At 37.5% G+C, this 26,209-nt stretch overlaps 2 protein-coding genes across 3 annotated transcripts in view; both read right to left on the minus strand.

Moving 5' to 3' along the window:
• The window catches only part of LOC114642752 (GTPase IMAP family member 5-like), a 29,900-nt gene extending 5,034 nt beyond the window's left edge, over positions 1-24,866 (minus strand). Inside the window, exons 1-2 of one of the 2 annotated variants that reach the window (XM_051934471.1) lie at positions 23,699-24,866; positions 19,886-21,427 (exon numbers count right to left, since the gene is read on the minus strand). In XM_051934471.1, coding sequence (XP_051790431.1) covers positions 21,405-21,427; positions 23,699-24,380 — 705 coding nt within the window. In that variant the 5' untranslated portion in view covers positions 24,381-24,866 and the 3' untranslated portion in view covers positions 19,886-21,404. Of the gene's footprint in view, positions 1-19,885; positions 21,428-22,861 lie in introns of those variants that run through there. The other variant, XR_007936353.1, reaches the window with a different exon arrangement.
• Positions 4,768-9,595, minus strand: LOC114642760 (girdin-like). The gene is made up of 3 exons (XM_051934911.1): positions 8,654-9,595; positions 7,985-8,033; positions 4,768-4,820 (listed from the first exon to the last, which is right to left on the minus strand). Exons 1-3 carry the CDS (start codon positions 9,047-9,049, stop codon positions 4,768-4,770), a joined length of 498 nt encoding a protein of 165 aa, XP_051790871.1. The 5' UTR covers positions 9,050-9,595.
• Positions 24,867-26,209: the final 1,343 nt, after the last annotated feature.

Here is a 26,209-nt window from a genome sequence, read left to right on the forward strand (position 1 = left end):
TCAAATGTGGACCTTGCAACATGACAATGATCCGAAATGTGCTAGAAAATCCAAAAAGGTCTGGCTGAAAATAAAGAAATGGAGGGTTCTGGAATGGCCAAGTCAAAGCACAGATCTGAATCCCATCAAGATGCTGTTGGGGGGAATCTGAAACAGGCTGTGCACACAAGACACCCCTCAAACAACACACAGCTGAAAGAAGTGGGAAAAACTTCCTACCAATCAATGTCATTTACAAGATCAATACATTGTTTATGTCACACAGTCAGGCAGAGGTGACAACCTCTGGTTAAAGAGTCAAGTGTCTAAGTCACCATGCAGCACCACAAACTTTATCATCCAACACTTAATACTGTATTTGCTAATCTGACACTAATACTTTTTATTTTGACGAAAGAGTTGCATTTTGCAGTGTCAGTCAGTTTAAGTTAAACTTGTCTATGTTTGTCTCTTTATGACCTTTGCGGTTTACTTTTCCTCCAGTCTTCAAAAAGATTTGTCACTTAATATCAGAATAGGAGTTTAAGGGATGTAGGGAGCAAAGGCACAGATTTTGAAATTTACTTAACATATTAGCCGAAGAATAGTAAGAATGTCTTCATTTGATTTCAGTAACTGTTGGTTATGGCAATCAAAAAATAGAAAGAACATATTGCGTAAATACATTGTGAAAGGAAGAACATTAAAGAATGCCAGACAGCCATTAATATCTACTATGGCACTCCAACTCTGTAAATTTTAACTGAACAGACATTTTCCAGAATTACTCAGCAGCACCAACATCACTTAAAAAAGGGAAACAAAACTTCACGTAGTTTAGTTTTCTTAACAAATCCCAAAGATGAGCATGTTATGTCAACTGGCAACTCTGAAATTCTGTATGAGTGAGTGTGCCATGCAAAAAGAATCTGGAAACGTAGCAGTGGTAATCTTAATACATAATTCGCCTGCCTCCTCACTCACTCACTCACTCACGTCCATCCGAAGCCAAATGCGCAGTCGCCTTCTGCGCAGCTGCCCGAAAAACCTTACGAGACCGACATCCAACCCCATCATCGTGGCAGGCAGCGGAATTATGGGCACAAAAATTCAAAGAGAAAGGCGACTTTGATTAAAGCTCTAGAGGCCTGGAAGGCGATTTTGACTACAGCTCGAGGCCTAATTACGCATTCATTCAATACACCTATATCAGGTTTGTGGTGCTTATACTTATTACTATTCCATATTGTACTGGAACATTCATCATTCAATATTATACTATAGGCCTGGAAAATTCATCAACTAACAGTACAAGCCTGTACAGTAATGAGTAAAGCGGACTACAATCATTACAAAACAACTTCTTAGTTACTTATCATTTGTTCTTCATACACTGCTGACACAAACTCGTGCCCGTTTCATCTTACGTTGTCGAAACGGGCTCTTTGTCTAGTGGATACATAAATGGCTTATTGCAAGGGTCTCAGAAATTCTTATAAATTTAATACTCTTTCAAATTAGTTTGATACTGTGTAAGCATATTACAGGAACAAATATCAAGTATCATCTCAAAAGTAAGCAAAATTTTTTTTTCCGTTTTTTCCAGGAATGATTACCTTCATGCTTTGTGCAGAGATTTTTAATTTCTGCTTGAAGTTAGTTAATGTGTCACTTTAATAGCCCACTTTTCTGTTTTTCACACCATGGGCTACATTCACAAGTGGACTGATTTTGAGTTGGTGTTGTAGTTAGTTAGTGCCTTGGCAAATGAAATATAACTTGGTTTATGTCATGTGTGGAACTGTTTGTATTACCTTTAGTTTTCTACTTTATTTTGCTGCATTTCATTTTGGGATGGGGTGCTTTATTTTTTGTTAAAGGGCCATTTTTCTGCTATGAAGCCTGAACATAATTTCTAATAGATGTGCTACAACTACCTGTTGGGGTATTTTTCTCATAAAACACAAATGTGTCAGCTTATTGCTTACCTGCTACGTTAATCACAGAAGTCACAATTGATCCTACAAAAAATTGAGAGAAAAAGTATCAGAAAATAATCCGAGGCTTGGGAGCTCAGAGGTAATCCGTGGAACTCTAACACATACTGTATTAAGGTCCTACATCTCATAATTAAAACTCCTGCACACCATTAGCAACATTTTAGACCACCAAAGATAAATGTGACATGTTTAACTGGTTATTTTGGCAAACACAGAAATCAATGTACCTTCAGTGCCTTTCTTTGGTAACCTTGTGTATGTAAACCTCCCTTGAGTGACGCTCCTTCTCACAATTGTGTCTCTGTAAAGCCTGCTTCTCAGACTTTGTCGTTATTTTTGAAAGGCCTTTCTTACCTCCTATCCACTTCCCGTCTTTGAAGGCGATGCTCTCAGTGCGCCTCCTACACCTTTACTCCTCCACTTGTGTTTCACACTCACACTTCTTCTTTCATCGTGTCATTAAAGCCAAACTGACCAATCAGAATCCTCTGAGGGACCGGACACATAAACCTTAGTGTTTTATTGTATAGTAGATTAGATATTATTATTGCAATATTAATTGTGTATGTAATTTCCCTATAGATCTATGTATTTATTTGTTAATTTTGATTTGCCCAGAGGGGACTGGGCGGTCTCGTGGCCTAGAACCCCTACAGATTTTATTTTTTTCTCCAGCTTTCTGGAGTTTTTTTTTTTTTGTTTTTTCTGTCCACCCTGGCCATCGGACCTTACTCCTTTTCTATGTTAACTAATGTTGTCTTATTTTAATTTCTAAAGGCACTATAATAACATGCTAAAATACAATACTTTTTCACAGTATACTTACTTTCTTCCTCTTGGTTAATTTCTGATTTTTCTGTAGTAATGGAGACACAAAGGTAAATCAGTGACTGGAACTGTGATCTATTATATTTACAAGATAATAATTAATGAAATGTGTACAGATGGGGTGCAATTAAATTTCCCGTGACCATGTAATGGAGTGAATGAAGTCAAGATTGGAAGGATGTCGTCTGATAATCACACAAATGTTTCTGATAATTAATGAAAGATGGAGATACCCTAAATTTGGCATTCATAGTGTTGTATAGGATCCAAGTTTAATCTTAATTAAAAAAAAATGAACTGAAAATTTAATACCAAATTCAAAAGTCATGACGCGTAAAGGGAAATATGACATGAATAAAAAAAAGTACCATTTTCCAAAAACAGTAAATCCTGATGAGTTCCACTTTGGGCCCTGTGTTGTTTTATTTATACATGATTCCTTTAGGTTCAATATTTGAAATATACAACATTTTATTCCATTTTTCTGCCAATGACACTCAGGTGTATTTGCATTTGAATCACTAAACTCCATATTTACTTGGTTTGAGGATATTAAGCAGTGGATGTCAAAAAGCTTCCTTGAGCTGAAACTGAAATCCGTGCTTTCATTTAAAGACCTAGAGATTGTTGTGGACACATATATTTCCTCTCACCTTAACTATTGTAATTATCTCTATTTGGGTGTTGGTCAGTCTTCCCTGTCCCATCTGTAGCTTTTCCCCTGACTAGAAAGATGGCAGAGCACATTTCACCAGTGCTGCACTCTCTTCACTGGCTTCCAGTAAAATACAGAATTCAGTTTTATAATTTGTTTGTAAAGCACTTCATGTTTTGGACTCACAGCTTATCTCAGACCTCCTTCACCACTACTCCACCACTAGACCTTTGAGACTATCTGATCAAAAACATCTTTATATCCCATGGTCTCAGTTGAAGCTTAAGAGTGATTGTGCTTTTTCTGTGGCTATGGAATAGTCTACCCCCATACATCCCAGTCTTCCAACACCACTGATATTTTTAAATCTTAATTACATTTTTTTTTCTTGTTGGCATATGGAAATGTGTGAAAGTAGCACTGTCATATTTTTATTGTATTCTTTTTAATGGTTTGGTACGATTTATTCTTATGTTTATATGGTTTAATTTAATTTTTTTCATAGCATATATATGTTTAATATATTTATTGATTTTATCCTGAAATTGTTTTTGTTCTCAGTTTATGTACACCTCTTTGTTCAGCCCTAAGGTAAAGTCATCTCTGATGGGGTATCGCAGGCATCATCACATAGAGGGGTCCTTTCATTGGATTGGCTGGCCCAGTACTGACTCACCTGTGGAATGGCCAATAGGAGGAGGCAGCTTGATAGTCGAGGTCTCCAGGACTCTGAACAAATCCAAATCTTATTATGTGATATCATCTAGTGATGAATTCTGCTCTGTACTTTTCACATTTCAATTGCACTGTTATATTGTTTTGAGGATTCCTTGTGTTCTGTTCTGTATATTGTATTGTATTAACCCCCTTCTCTTTGACACCCACTGCACTTCCTATCTACATGAAAAGGGGTCTCTCTTTGAATTGCCTTTCCTAAGGTTTCTTCCATTTTTTTTCCCTACTAGGTTTTTTTTTTTGGGGGGGGGGGGGACTTTTTCCTTGTCTTCTTAGAGACTCAAGGCTGGGGGGCTCTCAAAAGGCAGGGCCTGTTAAAGCCCACTGCAGCACTCCTTGGGTGATTTTGGGCTTTACAAAAAATAAATTGTATTGTTTTGTATTGTATTGTTGCATGTGCTTTATAAATAAAATTTTGTTTGATTTTGATTGATTAATAATCTTTTCTAAACCTTATCACGAATCATTCCATATAACAAAGTTGGACATGAATATATGTTTAGCAATTACAGTATTCAAGATTTTTTATAAATTATAAAGACACTTAACTAAACATATTAAGATACTCTTTTATTGCTTTCTTTGCAGATGGGTATTCTCCTCCTGTTCAATTTCAGATTTGTCTGTAGTAATGAAGAAAAATAGGGAAATTAGTGAGTGAAGCTGTGATTTCATTATCTTTAAGAGATAACACCCATGAAACACAGAGATGCACTCTTTGAAAATCAAGGTGTCAGAGCAGATCTTCACATTGAGGAACCATTTTTGGTTTCCAAAAGACTCATCCACATGAAAGCTCCAGAAAAAATAACTTTATTTATGTAGTTCTGCAACAGACTTCACAAATCATGAACAGATGATAACAGATATGTGAAATATCAATGGCTCATGATTTTAAAAGAACTCTCACTGCGTACAACAACTCAGGCTAACTTCAGGTCTGTTATGTCCTGCTAGGTAGCCTGCCAAACATTAAAGATTTCAGATTTTTTTTTTGTAAATATTAGAAAGTTTTTCAAAGCACAAATATATTCTCAGAATAAAACGGTTCTTTCTCAAGCATTGGGTCTATGAAGACACACATAACTCAGTAAAGAACCATAACGTGCCATTAAAGGACAAGCATTTTTAATAGTGTGGGGTGAAACCAAATCTCCTATGATCTTGTAATGGAGTAAATGAAGTCCTTCTGGATGGATGTTGTTTGATACTCAACACTAATGTGTCTGACATTTAATAAAATGTGGAGATATGCTGAACTCGACAATCACAGGGCTGTTTAGGATTACGTCAAGCCCAGATTTAACATGATTAAAAAATGAACTGAAAAAATGATCATCATATTCAAAGTCATGATAATTTGAAGTGTGACATGAGTAAATGAAAAGTAACGTTTTACAAAAAACAATAAATTCTAATGACCTTCTCTAAACCCTACTCCTAATATGACAAATCTTACTATTTCCCATTATATATTTACAAGGCTAGATACGAAAATGTATTTTAGCAATCACTTGAAGATTTCTTTTAATTAGAAAGACACTTCACTAAACATATTAAAATACAACATTTTCTTTTTTATATTTATTTTCCAGATTGGTATACTTTTCCTGTTCAATTTCATATTTTTCTTTAGTAATGAAGAAACAAAGGGAGATCAAAGACTAGAAAAGTAAGTCCATTATATTTAAAAAATAATACCAAATAAAACATGTACAGGATGGGGTGAAAGCGAATCTCCTATGACCTTGTAAGGTGTGAGTGAAATCAATATGGATGGATTCATGCGTGGAGTTATCCTGAATTCTGACAGATTTCTCCTGATGTGTCTGCGGACTTGTCTTTAAGGTTCTCCTGTTCACCTCCAATACCCCAAAGATAAGTGTGTTCAGTTACTTAGAATTTCCAAATTAACCCCATGTGGGTTTCAATGTGAGTATAAGCGGGTCCTGCAATGCAGAGTTTGTTCACGCCAAGCATCTGATGCTTTCAGGATAGGCTATGGCCCCTATAACCCTGAATTTGGAAAGAAAAAACAGATTTTAAAATATGATACGTGTGTGTCAATGTACAGTTATATGTATTATTTATCTGGAAGTAAAATTTAAAATATGGACATTGCAGTGCAGAACAAAGAAGTGAGTAATGTGCATTTGCTTACTTACATTTATCTAACTGTTGCTCTTATCATTAAAGTTTATAATAAATTGTCATGAAATATGTAAATCATATCATAAAATTGCCAATAATGTACCTTTTACAGTTACGAACATCCCAAGGAATCGCACACTGAAATTAAATGACATTTTGTGCTGTTGTTTAATAAGCAGCAAGGAAACCAGCTGAACCAACACTAAATGTGTCTACTTCTGTTACTGAATAGTCATTATACTCACTAATTATGGGAATGGAGACACACTACATGCTGATTCTTACTGTACATAAAAAAGTAAGAACTTCACTGGCCCTATAAACTTAAAAACCTATCCATTGCAAATTCTATATTCATATTTAAGATGTTCTCTATATGTCTGCAGATAGCGAAGGTCAAAAAACATTTCAAAGAAAGAAATCACAGGGTGTCAACTCAGCAGAGTGTGGAGTCCATGGCAATGGTCCACCACGACCTGTCCATCGACCTGGAAAGGTCCAGTAGTTATAAATAAATAATCCATTAGTGTTAACATAACTTTGACTCACCCTGTATATAAAGATATAATATATCACCTATATTCAGCAAAATATAATCACGAAATACGTTCAAGGTAGTCTAAAAACGATGGGAAAAGCAAAGCCTTTAAGGATTTTTGACAGATTAATTTTTGTTTTGTGGTGTACTACATGCAGAATTTTTCATGACAAAAAAAAATATATATTAATTAAATGAATATTTTTATTAGGTTAGTTTAATTCTATTACCACTACAACATTGTTACAATAAGAATAATGCAAGATGAAAATATAGTTAACAAAAACAAATATTAAATGACAAACAAATAATACTGTGAGTTTTCATGATAAACACTGTTGGTTGCTTTTACGGAGCACAGCAGGAACGCTCCAAGCGTCAACTGGATGATAACATACATACAAGACCGCAAGATTGTTACAGTCTGCTTTATATATAAGATATAAGGTATTATCTTATTTCTACAATCTTTGTGCTTATGAGTAAATTGCATTCTATTTGTTGATATACTGTAAGCATAGATTGGCTAATTAATAGCCAGGCCTCCCCAATACACAGAGAAAGGTAGGAATACCAAAATGTCATATTTATTATTGTCATAGTAGTCAAAAGCAAAGTCAATACTTAAATAACTGTCTGATCACCATCAACACATCCATTCCACTTCTCCACAAAGACATGCAGAGAAGTCTTGGCACGCGACACAAAAAGAATGTGCGTATCTTCAAAGGTAATTAACAGGTAAAATAACTGGGTTTGGGCTTCTATGATCTTTTGTATCCTTTATAGTTACAGTGCCATATACTGTATGTCATTAATGTTGGTCATTTATAAATTATCAGGTTAACTTAACATTTTTTCCCTATACTGATCTTAAAATGTTATTAAGTTGTGCTATGCTAATGAAAGCCTTCTTAATATCCCATTGTTCCTTCTCATGTTATTGTGAAAGTTGGCTTTCTCATTTTATTGATTTACAGTCTTAAAGTTAACCTGTTCATATTGAGCTGTAGAATCTTGTAATCTGTAAAGTAACACCGCAGTATCAATAAGAACTTTTCACATATTTCAGACAATTAATTTCAACTTCATACTCACCCACAATCTCCCAATCATCAAAGCCACTATCAACACTTGCAGTCATAACCTGAAAATATTACAACAGTAAAACAAAGAGTCAAACAATGTGTGCCATGTCTTCTTTCTTCATTATTTAATCATCATCAGACAGGCAGATGGTACGGCCTATTTACAAAGACATTGCACTGTAAAATGAAAAGATGCTTTTTATTTGTCTTTACTTGTTTATTAACCTGTCTACCCATCAGTAAATAGGCAATCAATTATAGTAAACATTTAATACGTTTCCTTAAAGAAAAGCAGAAGCTGTATGTATCTGACTTCATACTGTGTATTCAAAACAGACTCAGAATTTCACTTTGAATATTCCAAAGTGACTCTGCATATGGCAAAAATCCATTATGTTTTCCTGTTTTTCAAACCAATGTTTATGTATTTATGCTGTATACAATAATATTTACTGTGGTTATCAAACTAAGATATTTACAAAGTGGGTTTTTTTTGGAAAATGTATGTTTTTTATTTAAATTTTGATGACAAAATATGTAATATTTACAATGGTGAAGGTGAAACATATCTGACATGATTTGTCTTCATTGCAATATTAACTTCAATAAACTCTTACATTTTTTACATCATTTGATACCCATGCATATATGTAAAGCAATCTTTCTGGAATACTCCTACCTGAGATTCATCATTCATCATCATCTTCTTCTTCAGGTTCTCATTCTCCTTTTGTAGCTCTTTATTCTTTCTTTCCAAGTCCTGCTTGTCCCTCTCCAGCTCTTTAATTCTCATTTCCAATTTTTCATTCTCTTTTAAACACTCAGCTTCTTTCCTCTTCGCCACACTGATTTCATTTTCCAGCTTTTCTTCAGTCAACTCAACTTTGTTTGTTCTGTTTGCTAAATGAGCATTCCTCTCCATCAACTCATAGTTTACACTTTTCTCATCATCAGTATTCTTCACCTGGTCGGTTATCTCCACATCATCTTGACCATTCTGTAGTACCTTATTTCTTTGAAGCAGTCCATGCTCCTTCAACATCTTGCATTTCTTTCCATCAAACACAGCTTCCATTGTATTTGTTACTTTGTTGTTTCTTTTTAGCTCTGTTTAACTTGGTCATGGATCATAACCACTCTGCTTCGTAAAATAAATAAATAAATTTACAGTAAATAACATTATTTATGATGAAGCAGGGCTGTACTGACAGACTTAAAAATCCAGTAGATGGCCTATCTGGAGAGTTGAATTGGTTAGGAGGACAACACAAATCTCCTGTACATAAAGTGACAGAGTAGGCTCTTTGTCAGGAGGCTTAGGTCCTTTAATGCTTGCCTGTCGCTGCAGGAATGAATGACACAAACAGTCTACTAGAAAGTGTACTGCACTGTGATACGATCTGCCACGGGAGTAACACTACTAAAATGGACACTGTACTGTAGAAATTTGTCAACAGGAACATATTTTCCATACAATATATTTATTTTTACTGCGATTGAGCAAATTTGGAAGCTCCTTTTGTTTTTTTGTAGTTCTGACAGAGCCCGGCATATGTCGGTACAACTGTGGAGCACCTGAAGCTTCCGACACATCCACACGACAAACACACGAAGAGCTGGTTAGGGGTGTGGGGGTATGCGGGGTGGAATATGTCCACACAGACTTCAACTTACTACAGCTACATTTGAATGTTCATGTGCAATTAAGAAGCGGACTGCCAAAATGTCTTAAATTTGACAGTGTGTTTGTTTTACTAATTGAATTTTCTGTATATAAAAACATGTATGTATTGCAGAAAAAGTATGGTATAATAATCATGGACAGCGGAATCGGGTGGCAGTAAGGCTCCGTCTGTTGGGGTCTGTTTTGGTTTTATTAACGATAAAATGTTTGTTTTGCGTTGTTATTGAAATACACGACCTGCAGGTGGCGAGGCGGCGTCCTGTGCAGTGAATGCGCTTAAAATGGAGATGTGACGAACAGGAAAAAAAAAGGACAGTGCGGCTTGAACGTGGGTAAGAACAGCGAGTCCCCTTGAAGAGAAACAGGAGGGTCCCTTTCTTAAAGGGACAATAAACGGTCCTTTCAAGGACTATGAAACAGCTCCTAGCGTCTGTGTGTGAGTCTTTTCTCCATCGTATCTTTTAATGCTTTATGACGCGATGGCAAAACATTACCATTTATTTCTCGTCAAAACTTAAAAACTATGAGTTTTGGAGGGGTCAGTCCAGACTCAAACGCTAAGCAACTAAAATTATATAGAGATGCGAAAACTTAGGAGAATAAAGTACTGCAAAAATAATTTCAGTTATTCTATGCAACTAACAGAAAACAACGGACATCCTCATGCCTCAGACTGCCAATGTCGACTTAACGTGTGCAAGTTCACAAAAACACCACCAGCACAATAAAGAGAAAAAAAACTGAGCTCCAAACATTTTGGAACAATAAGGAAAATGAATAATAAAAATTGCAACGATTACCGCTTTACAAGTTTATCAGTATCCAGGAAAGAATCCAGCCCAGCTGTGAACTTCACCGCTACAGTTCTATCCGCACTCTCTCAACTGGAAGGAAGTGTGAAAGTCTGTACGTTAGACATAGGGGTGAAAAAAAATACAAGAAGCGCGTGGCTCTTCACCTACGGAAGCGTATCATATTGTAGTTTATCAAAATTGCGGAGTTAATTAGCACACTGTAGCTATGAAAACTGAAGGAGAAATATCGTGTCAATGACCGTTGATCAAACAACTCAAAATACTGGTTTACGAAACTTCTTTTTTTATTGCAGATTTTGTAAGCAGTTATTCGTACTACGAGCCCAGTCAAACATGAGTTTGAAACCACAGCATAAGACATAAACTAAATACAAAAGTTGTGAACGTCTGTTTTGAAGGTGTATAACAAGTTAAACAGATAAACCAGAATATGTTTTTGAATAAAGTATTTTGTCTGTTTTTTGAAAGATAAAGAAAGAAAAGAATGCATTTTTACATATAGTTTTTCAAGCGTGGGATAATAACCGCTACCTTAAAAGTGATTGATGTGACCAGCTTTATAATTATCAGTATGCTATAAATGTGTCATTGACAATACACAGACAATGTACAATTGATTAAAAATACGAACTAGAAAAGGTATATTAAATGTTATATGATCCTACATATCCAGTCCACTAACTCTACACCCATTCCATAAATTGTAACTGGACACAGAGGCCCTTTGGTGTGGCAAACGTCAATAAGCAGTTCTTTTGATTTGCTGATGTTAAGTTGCAGATAGTTCTTTCTACACCAAGAAGCACAGTTCTCCAGCTGACTCCTATACTCTACGTCATCCCCCCTGTCAATACAGTAAGGACAGAATCGTCTGAGAATTTCTGCAAATGACATGACCTGGTATTGTATTTAAAGTCCAAGGTGAACAGAAAAGGTGGCAGAACCGTTCCTTGTGCTGCTCCAGTGTTGCTCATGTCTACATCAGACAAACAGTCCTTGATCCTTACCAACTGCAAAGTATAAGGTTGAAAGTCAGGACATCTTCAAGATACAGACATGAATACTCAGAATGAGGGCATATGTGTTCCATCATAAGCTGAAATGTTAGGGGCACACTTTGAAGCCTAAATGGCTTCAATTATTCCATTCTATAATAATAAAACTTAAATTACAAATACTCATAAGAATAGTATCACTTCTTATTTATAAAAACAATAACTGACATATTAGCGATTACACAAGTTATGTATAATGGTAAGAGAGGGTTGAGTTGTAACTTGAATTATGATGTCTTGAAATGACAAGTGACGACACTAATTGTAATAGCCCTTGGTTTCATTGAATAGCCACGCAGACAGTCGCAGACTGATGCCTTTATCTTTATTCACATCTCAAACTTTACATTCTTTATTAACGTTGTTATACCATCATGAGCACGTGAAAACTATAAACAAAAAATATATATGAGCATACGTTTTTTTTAACATTTTACAAAGAATAGAATAAATAAAACAACATATAATCAATTGCGTGCCTCGCTCCATTTACCGAGGGTGCAACAGTTTTAAAGATGACCGTTTTAGAGACCAGTGTTTGCATTCCGTTATTTCTTCATGGTTTCTCCACACTGCTGGTATTCTACGTCATTACGTCCCGCATTTTTTCCTGGCAGATGAAAATATCTTAAAGCAACATCCAAACCGCCTGGGATTGTAAACGACCTGGGGGGCATTTCCCGAAAACTTTGAAAAGAGGGGACCATGTAGAAAAAGTGTTGTACATGGTGCGATTGAAATGTATGCAAATATCTATCTATCTATCTATCTATCTATCTATCTATCTATCTATCTATCTATCTATCTATCTATCTATCTATCTATCTATCTATTTGTCTATCTATCTATCTATCTATCTATCTATCTATCTTTTAAACTATGGAGCGGGGGGGGGGGTAGGGGTATCAACAAAAGGTGGGTCTTTTGTTCAATTCAATACAGAGGGTATTGTACATTAAAAAAATGTAAGTATATATCTCCAAAACTTGGTATGGGATTAGTAAAAGCAGTGGTAATGTTTGTGATGTGCCATCTTTTGGAATAACAAATGCAATTCATTTTATTACTACATACATTATTAAATACATTCCAAAGGTGCACTGTAAACATTAATGCTGAATACACTGAGGTTTATGTTCATTATTTAGATTTCAATTCAAAGTCTGTGGTTTCCTGTAGCAGCACATCCCTCCCTTTATAGAGAACAAGAAAACAAGAAAACAAAACAGAAACTAAAATCTGAAGTAACCACTAAAGCAGCTTTCACATATGAAATGTAAGAGCTATGACTTAAAATAATAAAGGTTCTTTTTAGTTAAGATATTTTGTATACAGAACACACATAAATTAATAATGTGTTCAACACAGAGCATTTGATACAATTAACATATATTTTGTATTACATAAACATCTTGTTTAAAATGGTGTTAACACAACACAGATTCCTATCTAGTCAAGTGTATCAGTAAACACTCCATACCTGTTCGGACACATTATTCCAGTAGGAAACTGAGCCATTTTGTGCAAATGAGAAAATTACCTGCAAAGGATTTCTGATGTAATTCAGCTTTTTCAGGAAACCACATTTTTTAAATGTTGCTTTTATAAACACTTGTAAATTTTTTGGACAATGTCGAGTAAATGTGATTTTTGAAGATATGTTAGATAGCAGATACCTGGCATTGTCTTTTTTCTTTGTCTATTCATATTTTACTGGCCAGCAAGTAAAGGGGTCAAATCTCTATGGTGTTACTACAGGGTGTAGCAGATGGACATTGTGAAGTCACCTGTTTGACGGTGAAGTCTCTAGAAGCATCCTGTCTTTTCCACGGATTTCTATTGAGCGTCATCCAAAAGTGGGCTATTTAAACAGGAACCTCACAAGGGTCAAGAGAGCCAGTGGCAGGATTTAGTGGGGAAGCGCAGTCTACATGAGAAGGACCTCCATGTGAATGACAGGAGCGGGATGGAGTAGCCAAAGCACTCTGAGTAGTGGAGAAGACCAGGAGGCAGGAGTCGGGAATGCAGATGATTCAAATAGATTCTAGCTGTGGATCTCCAGAGCTCCACTCCATTGAGGATGTTGTCACTTTATATTATATGTCTGTGATAACACCTGGATACACTATGGTTAAGATTAGGGTTGGGGAGGGTTATGGACTCAAATCAAGTAAACCAAAAACCTGCAATCCAATTGGACAAGGTAAACACAATATATGATACATGACACCATCACAACAACAGTAATAGTGAGAGATATACTGCACAAAAAGCAAATATGTAAAATGATGAAACAGAACTGCACTTCTGCCCAGCTCTATATTAAGAAAGTTATTACAAATTAAACCAAAAGTAAACATAAATAGGGCGGCACGGTGGCGCAGTGGTAGCACTCCTGCCTCGCAGTTAGGAGACCCGGGTTCGCTTCCCGGGTCCTCCCTGCGTGGCGTTTGCATGTTCTCCCCGTGTCTGCGTGGGTTTCCTCCGGGCGCTCCAGTTTCCTCCCACAGTCCAAAGACATGCTGGTTTGGTGGATTGGCGATTCTAAATTGGCCCTATTGTGTGCTTGGTGTGTGGGTGTGTTTGTGTGTGTCCTGTGGTGGGTTGGCACCCTGCCCAGGATTGGTTCCTGCCTTGTGCCCTGTGTTGGCTGGGATTGGCTCCAGCAGACCCCCGTGACCCTGTGTTCAGATTCAGCGGGTTGGAAAATGGATGGATGGATGGATAAACATAAATAACACAGGAACATAATGGATGAGTTAGAGACATTAGTTAACCAGAGTGCAGTAAAGAAGATTTTCTATGCCTTGTGGTTTTTGCTTCTTGCAAGTATAACATTCATTGTAAATTCAGCAGATGAAAATCTTTCCTGCACTCTAGCCAGAAAATACTTCACCTAAAGTTCACAAATGAACATCTAAACAAGCCTGGTGCATTTTAGAAAAAACAAGTCCTTTGATCTGATGAAGTCAATATAGAACATTTTAGACACAATATGCAAAGGTTGAAAACAGGGAGCAGAATTCCTGGAAAAGAACACGTCTCTCCGACTGTTAAGCATTGCAGTGAATTTATTAGCTTTGGGCTTGTATTGCAGCCAGTGGTACTGGGAACATGTCATTGGTAGAAAGAAAAATGGATTCAAAGAAATACCAGCAAATTCTTGAAGAAAACATCACACCATCTGTAAAAAAGAGTTCAAGTTAAAAAGATGAGTCCTGCAACAAGATAATAATCTAGAGCAAACTTCAAGAATCTACAAAGGAAATCTCAAGAGGAGCAAGCTGACAGTTTTGCTGTGACCCTCACAGTCCACCAACCTTAAAAATCATTCAAAATCTGTGCAGAGATCTCAACAAAGCAGTGCATGCAAAATGGCTCAAGAATCTTGCAGAATTAGAAGCCCTTTGCAAGGACGAATGGAAGAAAACAAACCATATAAGAACTGAAAGACTGACTACAAAAAGTGTTTACAAGCTGTGATACTTGCCAAAGTAAGTACTGACCATGTCAGGGGCTCTTTTCATTTTTTTGGTATTTTGTGTCTGTGGATCTTCTTCTTCTTCTGGCTGCTCCTGTTAGGGGTTGCCACAGCTTGTCATCTTCTCCCATCTCTTCCTGTCCTCATCATCTTGTTCTGTCACACCCATCACCTGCATGTCATCTCTCACCACATCCATAAACCTTCTCTTAGGCCTTCCTCTTTTTCTCTTCCCTGGCAGCTCTATCCTTAGCATCCTCCTCCCAATATATTCAGCATCTCTCCTCTGCACATGTCCAAACCAATGCAATCTCGCTTCTCTGACTTTGTCTCCAACCATCCAATCTGACCTGACCCTCTAATGTCCTCATTTCTAATCCTGTCCATCCTCGTCACACCCAATCCAAATCTTAGCATCTTTAACTCTGCCACCTCCAGCTCTGTCTCCTGTGAAATAAAACTGTAATCATGCTTAAAATATTTAAAAAATGTGTCATCTTTAACTTTATACCTTTTGGTAATCAGGTCATCTTCTGCTCACTTAACTATTCACAATAACAGACATTTTAAACAAGGGGGCCCAAACGTTTGCATACCACCATATTTCCACCATGTTTCCTGATGTATACAGGACCTCACTGTTGTACAGTTTCAGGCCTGTTGACTGACTAACATGCTGTGGTTTATGCGTCGATTGAACAGATGCATCGCCATTCCAGACTTTTATGGGAAAAGAGAGGATGCTTTCAATGAGAACTCTATAAAACCATACCAGCACAAAATGGGACAGGATAAACTTTTTAAGTTGATGGAGAGAAAAAACAACCACTGCTGACATTTTTGGATAAGAGCAATTAAGTCTTCATCCCAGTTCAGACTGTGCATAATAGTTGTGCGAAGAAATTGAAGTAATTCTACCCTATTCACAGAGACACCATTTATACCTCCTTGGGGTGGAGTTGTTGAGGAGTGACTAGTAAAATCTACAGTCATTTCTACTGTTTTCAGGGAATTCAGGATAAGATTGTTGAGGATGCACAAACTGGCTGGAAATCCACCTCATCCTCTTCTGTGATCAGAACAGTCAGGATGGAGTAATCAGCAAACTTTTGCAATTTAAAGAATGGGTCACTGTAGGTGGTGTTCTTCCTCAAACTGAACATCTAAGAACAGATCAATGAGATAAAAAAATACCCCAGAATGCATTGTGAAGGGGTGATGTGACGATGTGGGTTCAGCTCCATGCTCCCACTTCTCTTCAGGTACCCTCTCAAACCCAACACCGTCAATAATGTAATCGGATGAGCTGGACAATGTTGACACCAAACGAAGCAAGGGGAAAGGAGCAAAAGTGTTTTTATTAAATAAAAAGTGTCTAAATAAAAGTGCAGTGCATCAAAGTCATTAAATAAATAATCCATAAAACCAGGGTGAAACAGTGGATGTTAAAATCTAATAAATAGTTCCTGTTACACATGCACGATTAGGGGACAACTAAAGGGCTTGAATAAAAGTAATTCCACGTATGACCAGGGGGCAGCAAAGTGCACCGATTCTCTCTCTCAATTCCTTGCAGACCATTCTTAGGAAGTCCCACCCGGTTCTGGGGCAACCAATGACGTCACTGCCGGTTTCTGGCCCTGATTACATCACTTCCTCTGCTGGCATTTAAAGTCCACCATTTTTAGGCAGCAAGGCAGTTCTGTTTTGGACTTAGTCATGTGAACATGTCTGTTCTTTTTTATAGATTTTGCAGCCGGGAAATATTATACGGGTGGCTGCCCCAAACCTTTCCAATGTCTCTTTGTCGTTCTTGTGAGATTCCATTAAAATATTGTCTGGAAGCAGTCCTTTAAAAACAAAACCCGGTGCCTTCTTCAGCTGGCGGCTCCACTGCTTCTCCCATCCGCACCATGCACCAGGGGAGTCGTCCTACCTGCAGCTGACCTTCTCCTACTGTTGGTTTGGAAGCTTTCCAATCCCTGGCTTTGTTTAGTTCCTCCACACTGAGACTTGGGTTCCCCAGCAACCAGGGTGCTCACACTGGGGCTTCCACCTTCCAAGCCTCCAACTCCCACTGCCTTCCGTGGCCTTATGCGGTGAGCCAACCACCTTCCGGTCACTCCTGCTCCTCACAAGTGCTCAGCAGGAGCGACCACTACTTTCTGCCCCCGAGTGCCAGCCAAACGCTCAACTGAGGGGCTCTTCTCCCAGCTGCCTGTTGTTAATACTGCGAGCCTGCTCTCGCTCACTCACTTACTTACTCACTCACTCAATCATTCACTCAGTCACTCACGCACACACGGGCTCATTTGCTTCCAGCTTCCCCCTTCTTCCTCCTCTAACCTCCGTTCTTTCTTTCTTCCCCTCCATACTCGTGGTTCTCCTATTTATAATGAGGACGTGGCTCTTTTTTTTCTCATTCAAATGAGCATGTGTGATAATTCACAGACACTGTAACAACAATTAACAGTCTTACTAACAACAGTTTCTTTGCATTTGAGTATTAGTATTTGACTTCAAATAGTACTTTTTTATATAATACTTCTAATTATATTTTAATGGTCTAATTCAGTCTGACAATTATACATTTCCACTCCACCTCCTTCAAAGTGTCATACAGAGCAACAGAAGAAGTACAGCACCACTAACAGAAAGGAGAGGAGACAGAACACAGCCCCGAGGGGACCCTGTGCTAAGTGTCAGGGAGCCCTGACTAATACCTGCCCATCTTCACTCTCTGATGCTTGTTCTTTAGAAATTGAGAGATCTGGAGACATGTGGCATAGTCTGGATTCATACTGAGAAGTTTCCTATGAGAAGCTCTAGTGTTAATGCTATAAATGCAGAGCTGAAATCAACTGGTATACCATAAGTAGCTGAGGTGTCCAAATGCTTCACGACAGCCATGTAAAGTTTAATCACCTTATAAATAGTGGAAAGTTACTGGCTATCACAAGAAAAAAGAAAAGAAAAAAAAATTGTGTCACGTTTAGGAACTGTCTGTCAAGAAACCTTTGTTATAAAAAAGTAATATGAATATACACATAAATTGAAACACAGGTAGATACAAAAATAGTGTATTATTAAAGGCATTTTAACCTCTAAGGTTATTTTTACTGTATATTGATAGACAATTTAGTACTAGACATGCCTAAATTATCACTATGTAACAAATTTTTATTTTTATTTTGTTCCTGGGTACAAAGTGTGTTTTCCTAACCCATTATGCCTAAAAAAAATAGAAAATAGCTGTTATTCCACAAAAACTTTGCTTTCGTGATCAGGACAATGATATTTTGAAATTTGTCTGTTTTCGAGAAAATTCTCGATTCGCATTCAATACTGAGTAGTCTTCTAGAATATTCTCGAACTGTTAGAATAGTCCAGAAGTTTCTAGAATTTTCCAGAATTATCTAGAACTTTCAAGAAACTTTTAGAACTTTCTAGAACGTTCTCGGACTGTCCAATAGCAGTCATACAAGTATAAAAGCAGAGGTGATTCGAACCAACATTTCAGTTTATGTTATTTTTTTGATTTGATTTAGATGGCATCAAGAGGTTGCTTGCACCCAGCAGATGCATTTTGGTGCGTCTGTGGACAATTTATAAAGACAAGAGCGAGAAAGTATTCCGTGAAAGCATGTCATAAGATGTGCGAGGCCTACAAGGCATACTTCGGCATGCCTGTCGGGGATAAAGACAAGCCCTGGGCACCTCATTTCACATGCAAATATTGGAAGAAAACTCTTGAAGGTTGGTACAGGGGAGAAAAGAGAGCCATGAAGTTTGCTATCCCGCGAATTTGGCAGCAACCAACTGACCACTCAAGCAACTGCTACTTCTGCATGGTGGATCCTACCAAACGTCACACTGGCAAGAATGCGCCTCAAATCGTTTATCCAGACATTCCTTCTTCCATTGCCCCAGTACCACACTGCCCCGAGCTGCCCGTTCCCACTCCTCTGAAGAGGGATCAGCCATCTTCAGGAGACAGCAGCAAGTCAGACAGCGAGGAAGATATTGCAGATATCCTTGACGCTCACCTTGACAAATTCAAGGAGAACATGGGAGCTTACTCAGAGGAGCAAGGCGAGCGCTTTCATCAGGATATAATGGACTTTGAACGTTGTTACCAAGGACAGTATAACGAAAACATGATGGGGGACTACATTTGGGGGCTTCTTTGAGAAAGCGATTTGCAGTACAGTCGCAAATCTAGAACACCTACTCATTTCTGAACCTTTTTGAGTGGTTTTGACTGTCTTTGTCTATTTACCATGCAAGTGTTGTTCTTTATCAGACCGCATGAACGAAAAGAGAAAAATTCCCTTGTTTTGTCACTATAAATACAAAATTTTCTGTGCTGTGGTCATAAAATCAAAGTTTGTGCTGAATGTAGTCATTTTTCCATAGGCTTTAGACATAAGCAGTTGAAATATAACTCTTGGAAGCCAGGAACAAAAATTGTGTTACATAGTGATTAGTCTTGATTTAAATGTACTCCCGCAATACCTACCTATGTAACATCCAATCATCAGCCATTCTCATCACTGACAGTGCCACAGTGCACTTTACCCAAAATGCACTGCACTGTATTCTTGATGGCACTTTATTCTCACAGAGAGGTCTGACTACCTCAGCTTCAACACCTTAGCAAGGGCAAAAATTTGCTCTGCTCATGAGTTGCACTCCTGCCAGACCACCTATAAACTTTATAGACTCTCCAAACACAACCTCTGAAAGAGCTGAACAAACAACAAGTCACTTGAACGAACTTTGCTTAAACCTGAAGACATACAACTCAGCCTGAATGAGCACATCTCGATATGCACTCATTGCTTGGGTTAGGCAATGTTAGTAAACTGGGCAGTTTCAATGACATAATACTTAAACTTTATTTCAATCATTATTTACAATTTTTGCAGAGAAACCAAGCATTAAATAATAGAAATCAGAAGCAGAAGAAAACATACAACTGGAACAATTCAAATCAATGTCTGAATCACCAAGAAAGAGATGCCCTATGGCGTTCTTTAAAAGTATGCACCATGGCTCAGCCTTTCTCCTTTCCTCCAGTGAAGAGCATTTTTCTTTTTGTAGGTGATGCTATACTTTCATCCTCTGACAGCATGATGTTTCGTTGCATCTTCAAAATTGGTTATTGCACTGGCCTCACTAAATCTCCAATTCAGTTATTGTATACAGCAAGCTAAACACATTCATGCAGTAACTATCAGAACCACAGGGAGATGTTGTGAAACTGTAAATACAAATCTATACAGATACTAGTAAGTACTTGTATAAAAATGTCAGGTAAGTACAGTCGCATTTTATGTACAGTCTGCTTCTATGACCAAGAGCTCAATGCTTACATATTACAAATATAACATTGGCTTTAAAATTTCCCTCACTAAAATTATTCACATAAAAGATACACAACAAAAAATATAACACCACACAGAGAATTCCTTTACAAGGCTTAAATAAAATGGATGGTGAACAAATGCACCAATGTCCTACTGTCACCACTTCCTGTCACAGCATTAATTATTTGTGTACAAATACAAGAGGCTTCCAAACAACTAGAATACAACTGGTGGTGGCCGAACAGTTATTCTTGTCAATCTATTTAGCTGCTGGTTAAAAGAACAACACATCTAAAGGTCCTCCTTGCCTCCTTTTCTAAGGTAGTCTCAAATTTAGCCCACAATGTCCTCTAAAACTTTGCTTCTCTTGCTGGCCCTTGCACCTTCTCTCTGCAGCATCTCGCCCCACCTCGACAGCAGGATATCATCAGCCCTTATGATCTGCAAGCTCATTGTCTGCCTGTCATGTACCTGCACTTGCTTTTTTTCAAATCTTTATGCTAAACTCCTGTTTAAATGTACACATCTTATTCACTTAAAAACTACATTGTATCTAAATAATGAAAATGCATACATTAAATATTAAAGGTTGTATTTAACATACTAAAAAGCCTAAAGTTTTTATCCTCATTATATATAAAAATAAAATTTCCTTTACATTAAACAGACAACATTTTTTTTAATTCAAAAGGAAGAAAACATCCTTAATTAAATTCTTCAGTCCTTTACCAGGTTAAAGATCCAAAGACAGCATGGTCCAGGTAATCATGTTTGCCCCTCCTGAAGTGATCAACTCCATTTTTAGGTGCCAAGCAGAAGAGTGTCACAAAACAGTGGTGTGCACTCACAAGATTGAAAATGTCCTCTCTCTCAGACAGAAGCCTGCTGGCTTAAGGATAGACATCTGATTCGTTGAAACATTGAAGAAATTGGAGGCAGAAATAATTGTCATATTTCAGCTTTGTTTCTCGATTTTCTTCTCACTAAGATTTAATTACTTAAGAAAACATATCTCAGTTCTTCGATTCATTCAGAAGGAGTATAGGACACTGAAAAAGGTAAGAAAATGAATAAATATTGAAAAGAAATAAATACTAACATTAAAGCAAAAATTACATGATTTTTTTAGTGATTTCCATTCATAGTTTTCATTTAAATACACTGAGCCTGTCATAGGCATTTGGTGGTTTGCTCCAATGAAAGTCATCGACTAATGTGACATACCCAGTGACTGAGACCAACTAGTCTGTGACACGCTATGATAAAATTTTGTCTTTAGCCGGAGGGGAAGCGCTGAACACCAATTAATGCTCATCTTGAAGCACAATACGTAGAAATGCAGCAGTGAGCAATAGGGAATGCAGGTGTTTTGAACCTCACAAACAGAAGAGAAGCTCATCTGTCTGATGTCTCGTGTTTTACCTACTAAAACAGAATAAAAAAGAACAAAAAAATGGAACAGCAACAGCTGAACTCAATGCAGCTGTTAACCCTTTGTTAACAGGCTGGCTCCATCAGACAGAATGGGGGCTGTGGACCTCACAAATGGAAGTGAAGGTCATCTGTCTCATGTCTCACACTTTATGAACCACAACAAAATAAAAAAAAAAGAAATTAATGGGCAAAGATTGCTGCTGAACACACCACAGACGTTAACCGCTGTTACCATGCTAGATCCATCAGGCAGCACACTATTGGCTGTCAGAAAAAAGGTGTAAGCATGGCTGTGCTGGGAGATTGATGTTCGGTTGGTAAATGTGACTTGGGCTGTGATATTCAGTCATGTAATCTGACACGGTGTAGCAACTACAATCAGCAATCTGTTATGTATATCCCACTGCAAAAAGACATGTAATGCACATTGGCTTTAGAAGTATGTGTTTTCAACAGTCTTGAAGGTAAAAATGTACTAAAAATGTATTCATTTATCAATTAATTTTACTCAGCATGCCAGGCCTCTCAGCAAGGGTGCTGAGGAGGAAACAGCCACAAATTTTTAGATGTGGTTATAATCGTAGGTGTCATCGGTGGAATATATAAATCACAGCCTCACAGCAGAATTCTCATACTGGCTGTGCAAGTTTATGGCTATTTCTATGAACCTCCACTATAAAAGTAATGGAACTGAAACATCTATCAGATTCAGTCTGATTCTGCATAATCCTCTCCACTAAAAAGCATAACTGGATTAAATTTTATAACTAGTTAATCTGCTGTTTCGGTATAAGAATACATGTCTGGAGAGAACTTGCTAATAATGTGGTAGTGTATAGCAGAAAAATCAACCGCTGAAATGGCTGCGCCCATGGAGTTTCTTTCTATAAACCCGTCCCCAATTTCTTCCAGTTTGTGCACTTTAAATGTTCAAAGTTCAAATGAAAACTTAAGCGAAGCAGCATTTTGCTGACTAACCAAAATTTTCTGAATTTGTCAAGGGATCATTAACAGTAACATTTCAAAAATGTGCATTTTGGGACTAACACATGATTCAGTTGTATTGGAGGAGTGTTCTGCTAGAGTGGTATCAACGTCGTTAGGTTCATTTATTGTTTTGGTTGCATTGACTACAGAAATCTGCATTTCTTGTTGCTCTTCAATATCATTAGCAAGAATACTATCCCTCAGTTAATGGGAGATCCTTTCATATCCTTCTTACTGGGTGTAATGGCACACCATCTTGTTCAAATGCATATTTTAGTGTTCATTTTTTTTGTGAATGTTGCTGCCAGTTCTTTGAACCTCACATTTACTTCTCCTGTATCACAATAACTAGGAATGACAGAGACGACATGGAGCTGGCAGCAATGCACTGTTCATATTTCAGTACTAGTCCAGTGACATTTTTTGAGTACTAACAGACAGGTTTTTCCCTTTCAATAGGTTATGTTTATTTATAAACACCTGGCATGTGCCCTCTGCACATGTGAACACGTTTATATGCTCAACTGGGGCCTTTTTGGGAGATTTTTCAGCCATAGACAGATTATCTATCACAACCAGGCCTGCTGTCAGTGAAGGGCACCACTGTACTTTACTGTCTCTACTTTGTATTCTGTCTTTATGGTGCCTTGGATTATTTTAGAAATGTTACACTCGATGAACTGTCTAATATTTACCACCCACATTTTAGGTAAATTTATGGATAATACATACGCCTGACCATGCAAGACTCATGAAGAATGAAGAAATCATTGATAAATTGTATTTCACAATTCTTATTTTTCCTCACTTCTCTGTCCCTGGTTTATGTTTAGTGTATCTTGACACACAGTATTTAATTATCATAAAGAATTAACGACTTGTATGCATATTCAACTTACAATCTGGAGGAACAACATCTAAACTTGATTTTCGCTTTGAAACTCTCTCAGTCTCTTCCACATTCCCATCCTTCCAAAATCCATCCTTTTGAATGAGCTGGTCGTTTATTTTGAACAACTCTTTTAAATGTTGTAAATTCATTGCAGTGTTGTAGAGAACAAGATACCTCTGCTCACACTTTTCCAAAAGCTTCTGGAGGTTTTCATTAGAACCCTGAACGTATTCTTCAATTGTACTCTTGAGACGACATCCCTGGGTGAAAACCACCATCATATTTGCTATGCTTCCATCCAAAATTTTTTCAATTATGTTAGCTGTTTCTGTGTCTTCCGATGTGAAATTGTCCACCTCCACCACCAAAAGAAACAAAAAAGGGCCCGGAGAGGCCATTTTAATGTCTGTTTGAATTTTATCTGCGACTTGCTCATTGGAAAACTGAGAACTGAAGAAACCTGGAGTATCGATGACAGTGATGTGTCGACCATCTCTCACCCCATGAAATATTTCACAGTGTTCAGTGGCTGATTGTTTGGCAGGATCAGTCGTGAACTCTTCATTCACAACCAAACTGTTAAATAAGGTGCTTTTTCCAATTCCACTTCTTCCAACCAAGACTATCTTCAGATGAGGGAATCCTTCATTGTAAGTCTTCTTATCTATAAACCCTGCAAAACAGTACATGAAGACTTTATTTACAAGAAGATGTCAAAAAGTAACTGATGTACCAAAAAGCCTTGTAGTTTTCACAGAATATGTGCTTTTAATCACTTATAAAAACACACAGTGCTTTGGTTAACTGATGACAAACATCGATAAGCTCAGCTATCTTTGATGTCAGTGTCTGTGTTGGCTATGTTACTTCTAGACATACATTTCTTGTGGAAGCAGCTTTCTTTAGTAAAATGATGAAATCTGTGAATTTTACAGAAGAACCAAAGAATCCAAACTGTTAACCTTCGGGCTATGAATAATTGGGATTGCTTTGTATGAATGCAGACTTATGTAGACTCTAAAATGGGCTAGTTGTTAAAGGAATGCTCAATCTAAAAATGTTCCATTTTTAATGTTAATTACCCCATGCAGTTTGTAGTGATGGGCAAGAACAATGTTTAATACCATGTTTTCATGCGGAATGGAGATATTAAAGAGTTTACAATATAATACAAGCAGAGTCATTTTTGCAGGTAGTACATGACCTTCGAGACCGCATAGTCGAGCTGAAGAGGAAGGCGACCGCTCCACATCAGACGCTGCATCAGTGGGCGGAGCAACACGGCATTGGAATCTCTGGCCAGAGGATCGTGGCAAGCTAGAGTCGGGAGTGGGGACATTAGTTTAAATAAAAGCGTGTGTTATTATGAAGAGTTGGTGTCCATGTGGTTGTGTCTGGGCTGAACCCCTTACACTAGTCAAGTGATGAAAATGTGCAAAACATGTGCTAAAATGTTATTAAATTGATTCTTCTGGAAAAAATCAGCACACATTATAAACCGAAAATGCAAGTCACATGAGATTGAGACATTGGTGAAGAGTCCTATCTTCTCCCCTCATTCATTGGCCAATAGCCCTTTATTCAATTCCAAAAATCAGTCCTATGTGACTTGCAATTCTTGTTTATGGTGTGCGCTGATTAAATCATAAACCTTTTTTTATCTCCATTCTGCATTATTTTATTCTGTCATCTTACACCTCCTCAAAACAGGTGTCATCATGGTGCAGTGGCTACTGCTGCTGCCTCTTTATAAATTCATATTCCACTCCTGATTTTTGTCCCTGACGAGTCTGCATGTACTTCATGGATTTGTCTCCCACATCTTAAAGACGTGCAGGTTGCTTAAGTGGTGACTCCAAACTGGCCCTGTGTAGGTGTGGGCATGTGGAGTTCCTGCCTTTTACGCGTTACAGATAAAACAGACTCTGGCACCGAACCCCCTGACATGTACTAAGCAGGTCTGAGAGTCTTTCTTGTTGAAAGTTGTTAAGATGTTCTGCTGCATATATAAATTTATTACTGTATTTACTTACCTACTTTTTCACCCAGACTAGTCAAAAAACTGCCTGTCAACAAAAAGAATAATCAGTAATTAATATTTATTAAGTTTAAACATGGTAGGTAGAAATGGAGGGTTCTGGAATGGCCAAGTCAAAGCCCAGATATGAATCCCATCAAGATGCTGTTGGAGGGATTTGAAACAGGCTGTGCACACAAGACACCCCTCAGACATCACATAGCTGAAAGAAGTCTGCATGGAGGAGTGGGAAAAATTTTCTTCCAATCAATGTCATTTACGTGATCAATACATTGTTTATGTCACACAGCGAGGCAGAGGTGACAACCTCTGGTTAAAGAGTCAAGCGTCTTAGTCACCACACAGCACCATGCTGCCTACCTAATACAGTTTCAAACTTTTACATCAAACAGTTAATATTTGCTAGTCTGATTCTAGTACTTTTTGTCCACAAAAGAGTTGTATTTTGCAGTGTCAGTCAGTTTAAGTTAAACTTGTCTA

This window comes from Erpetoichthys calabaricus, chromosome 12, assembly GCF_900747795.2.
Source record: "Erpetoichthys calabaricus chromosome 12, fErpCal1.3, whole genome shotgun sequence".
Lineage (NCBI taxonomy): Eukaryota > Metazoa > Chordata > Cladistia > Polypteriformes > Polypteridae > Erpetoichthys > Erpetoichthys calabaricus.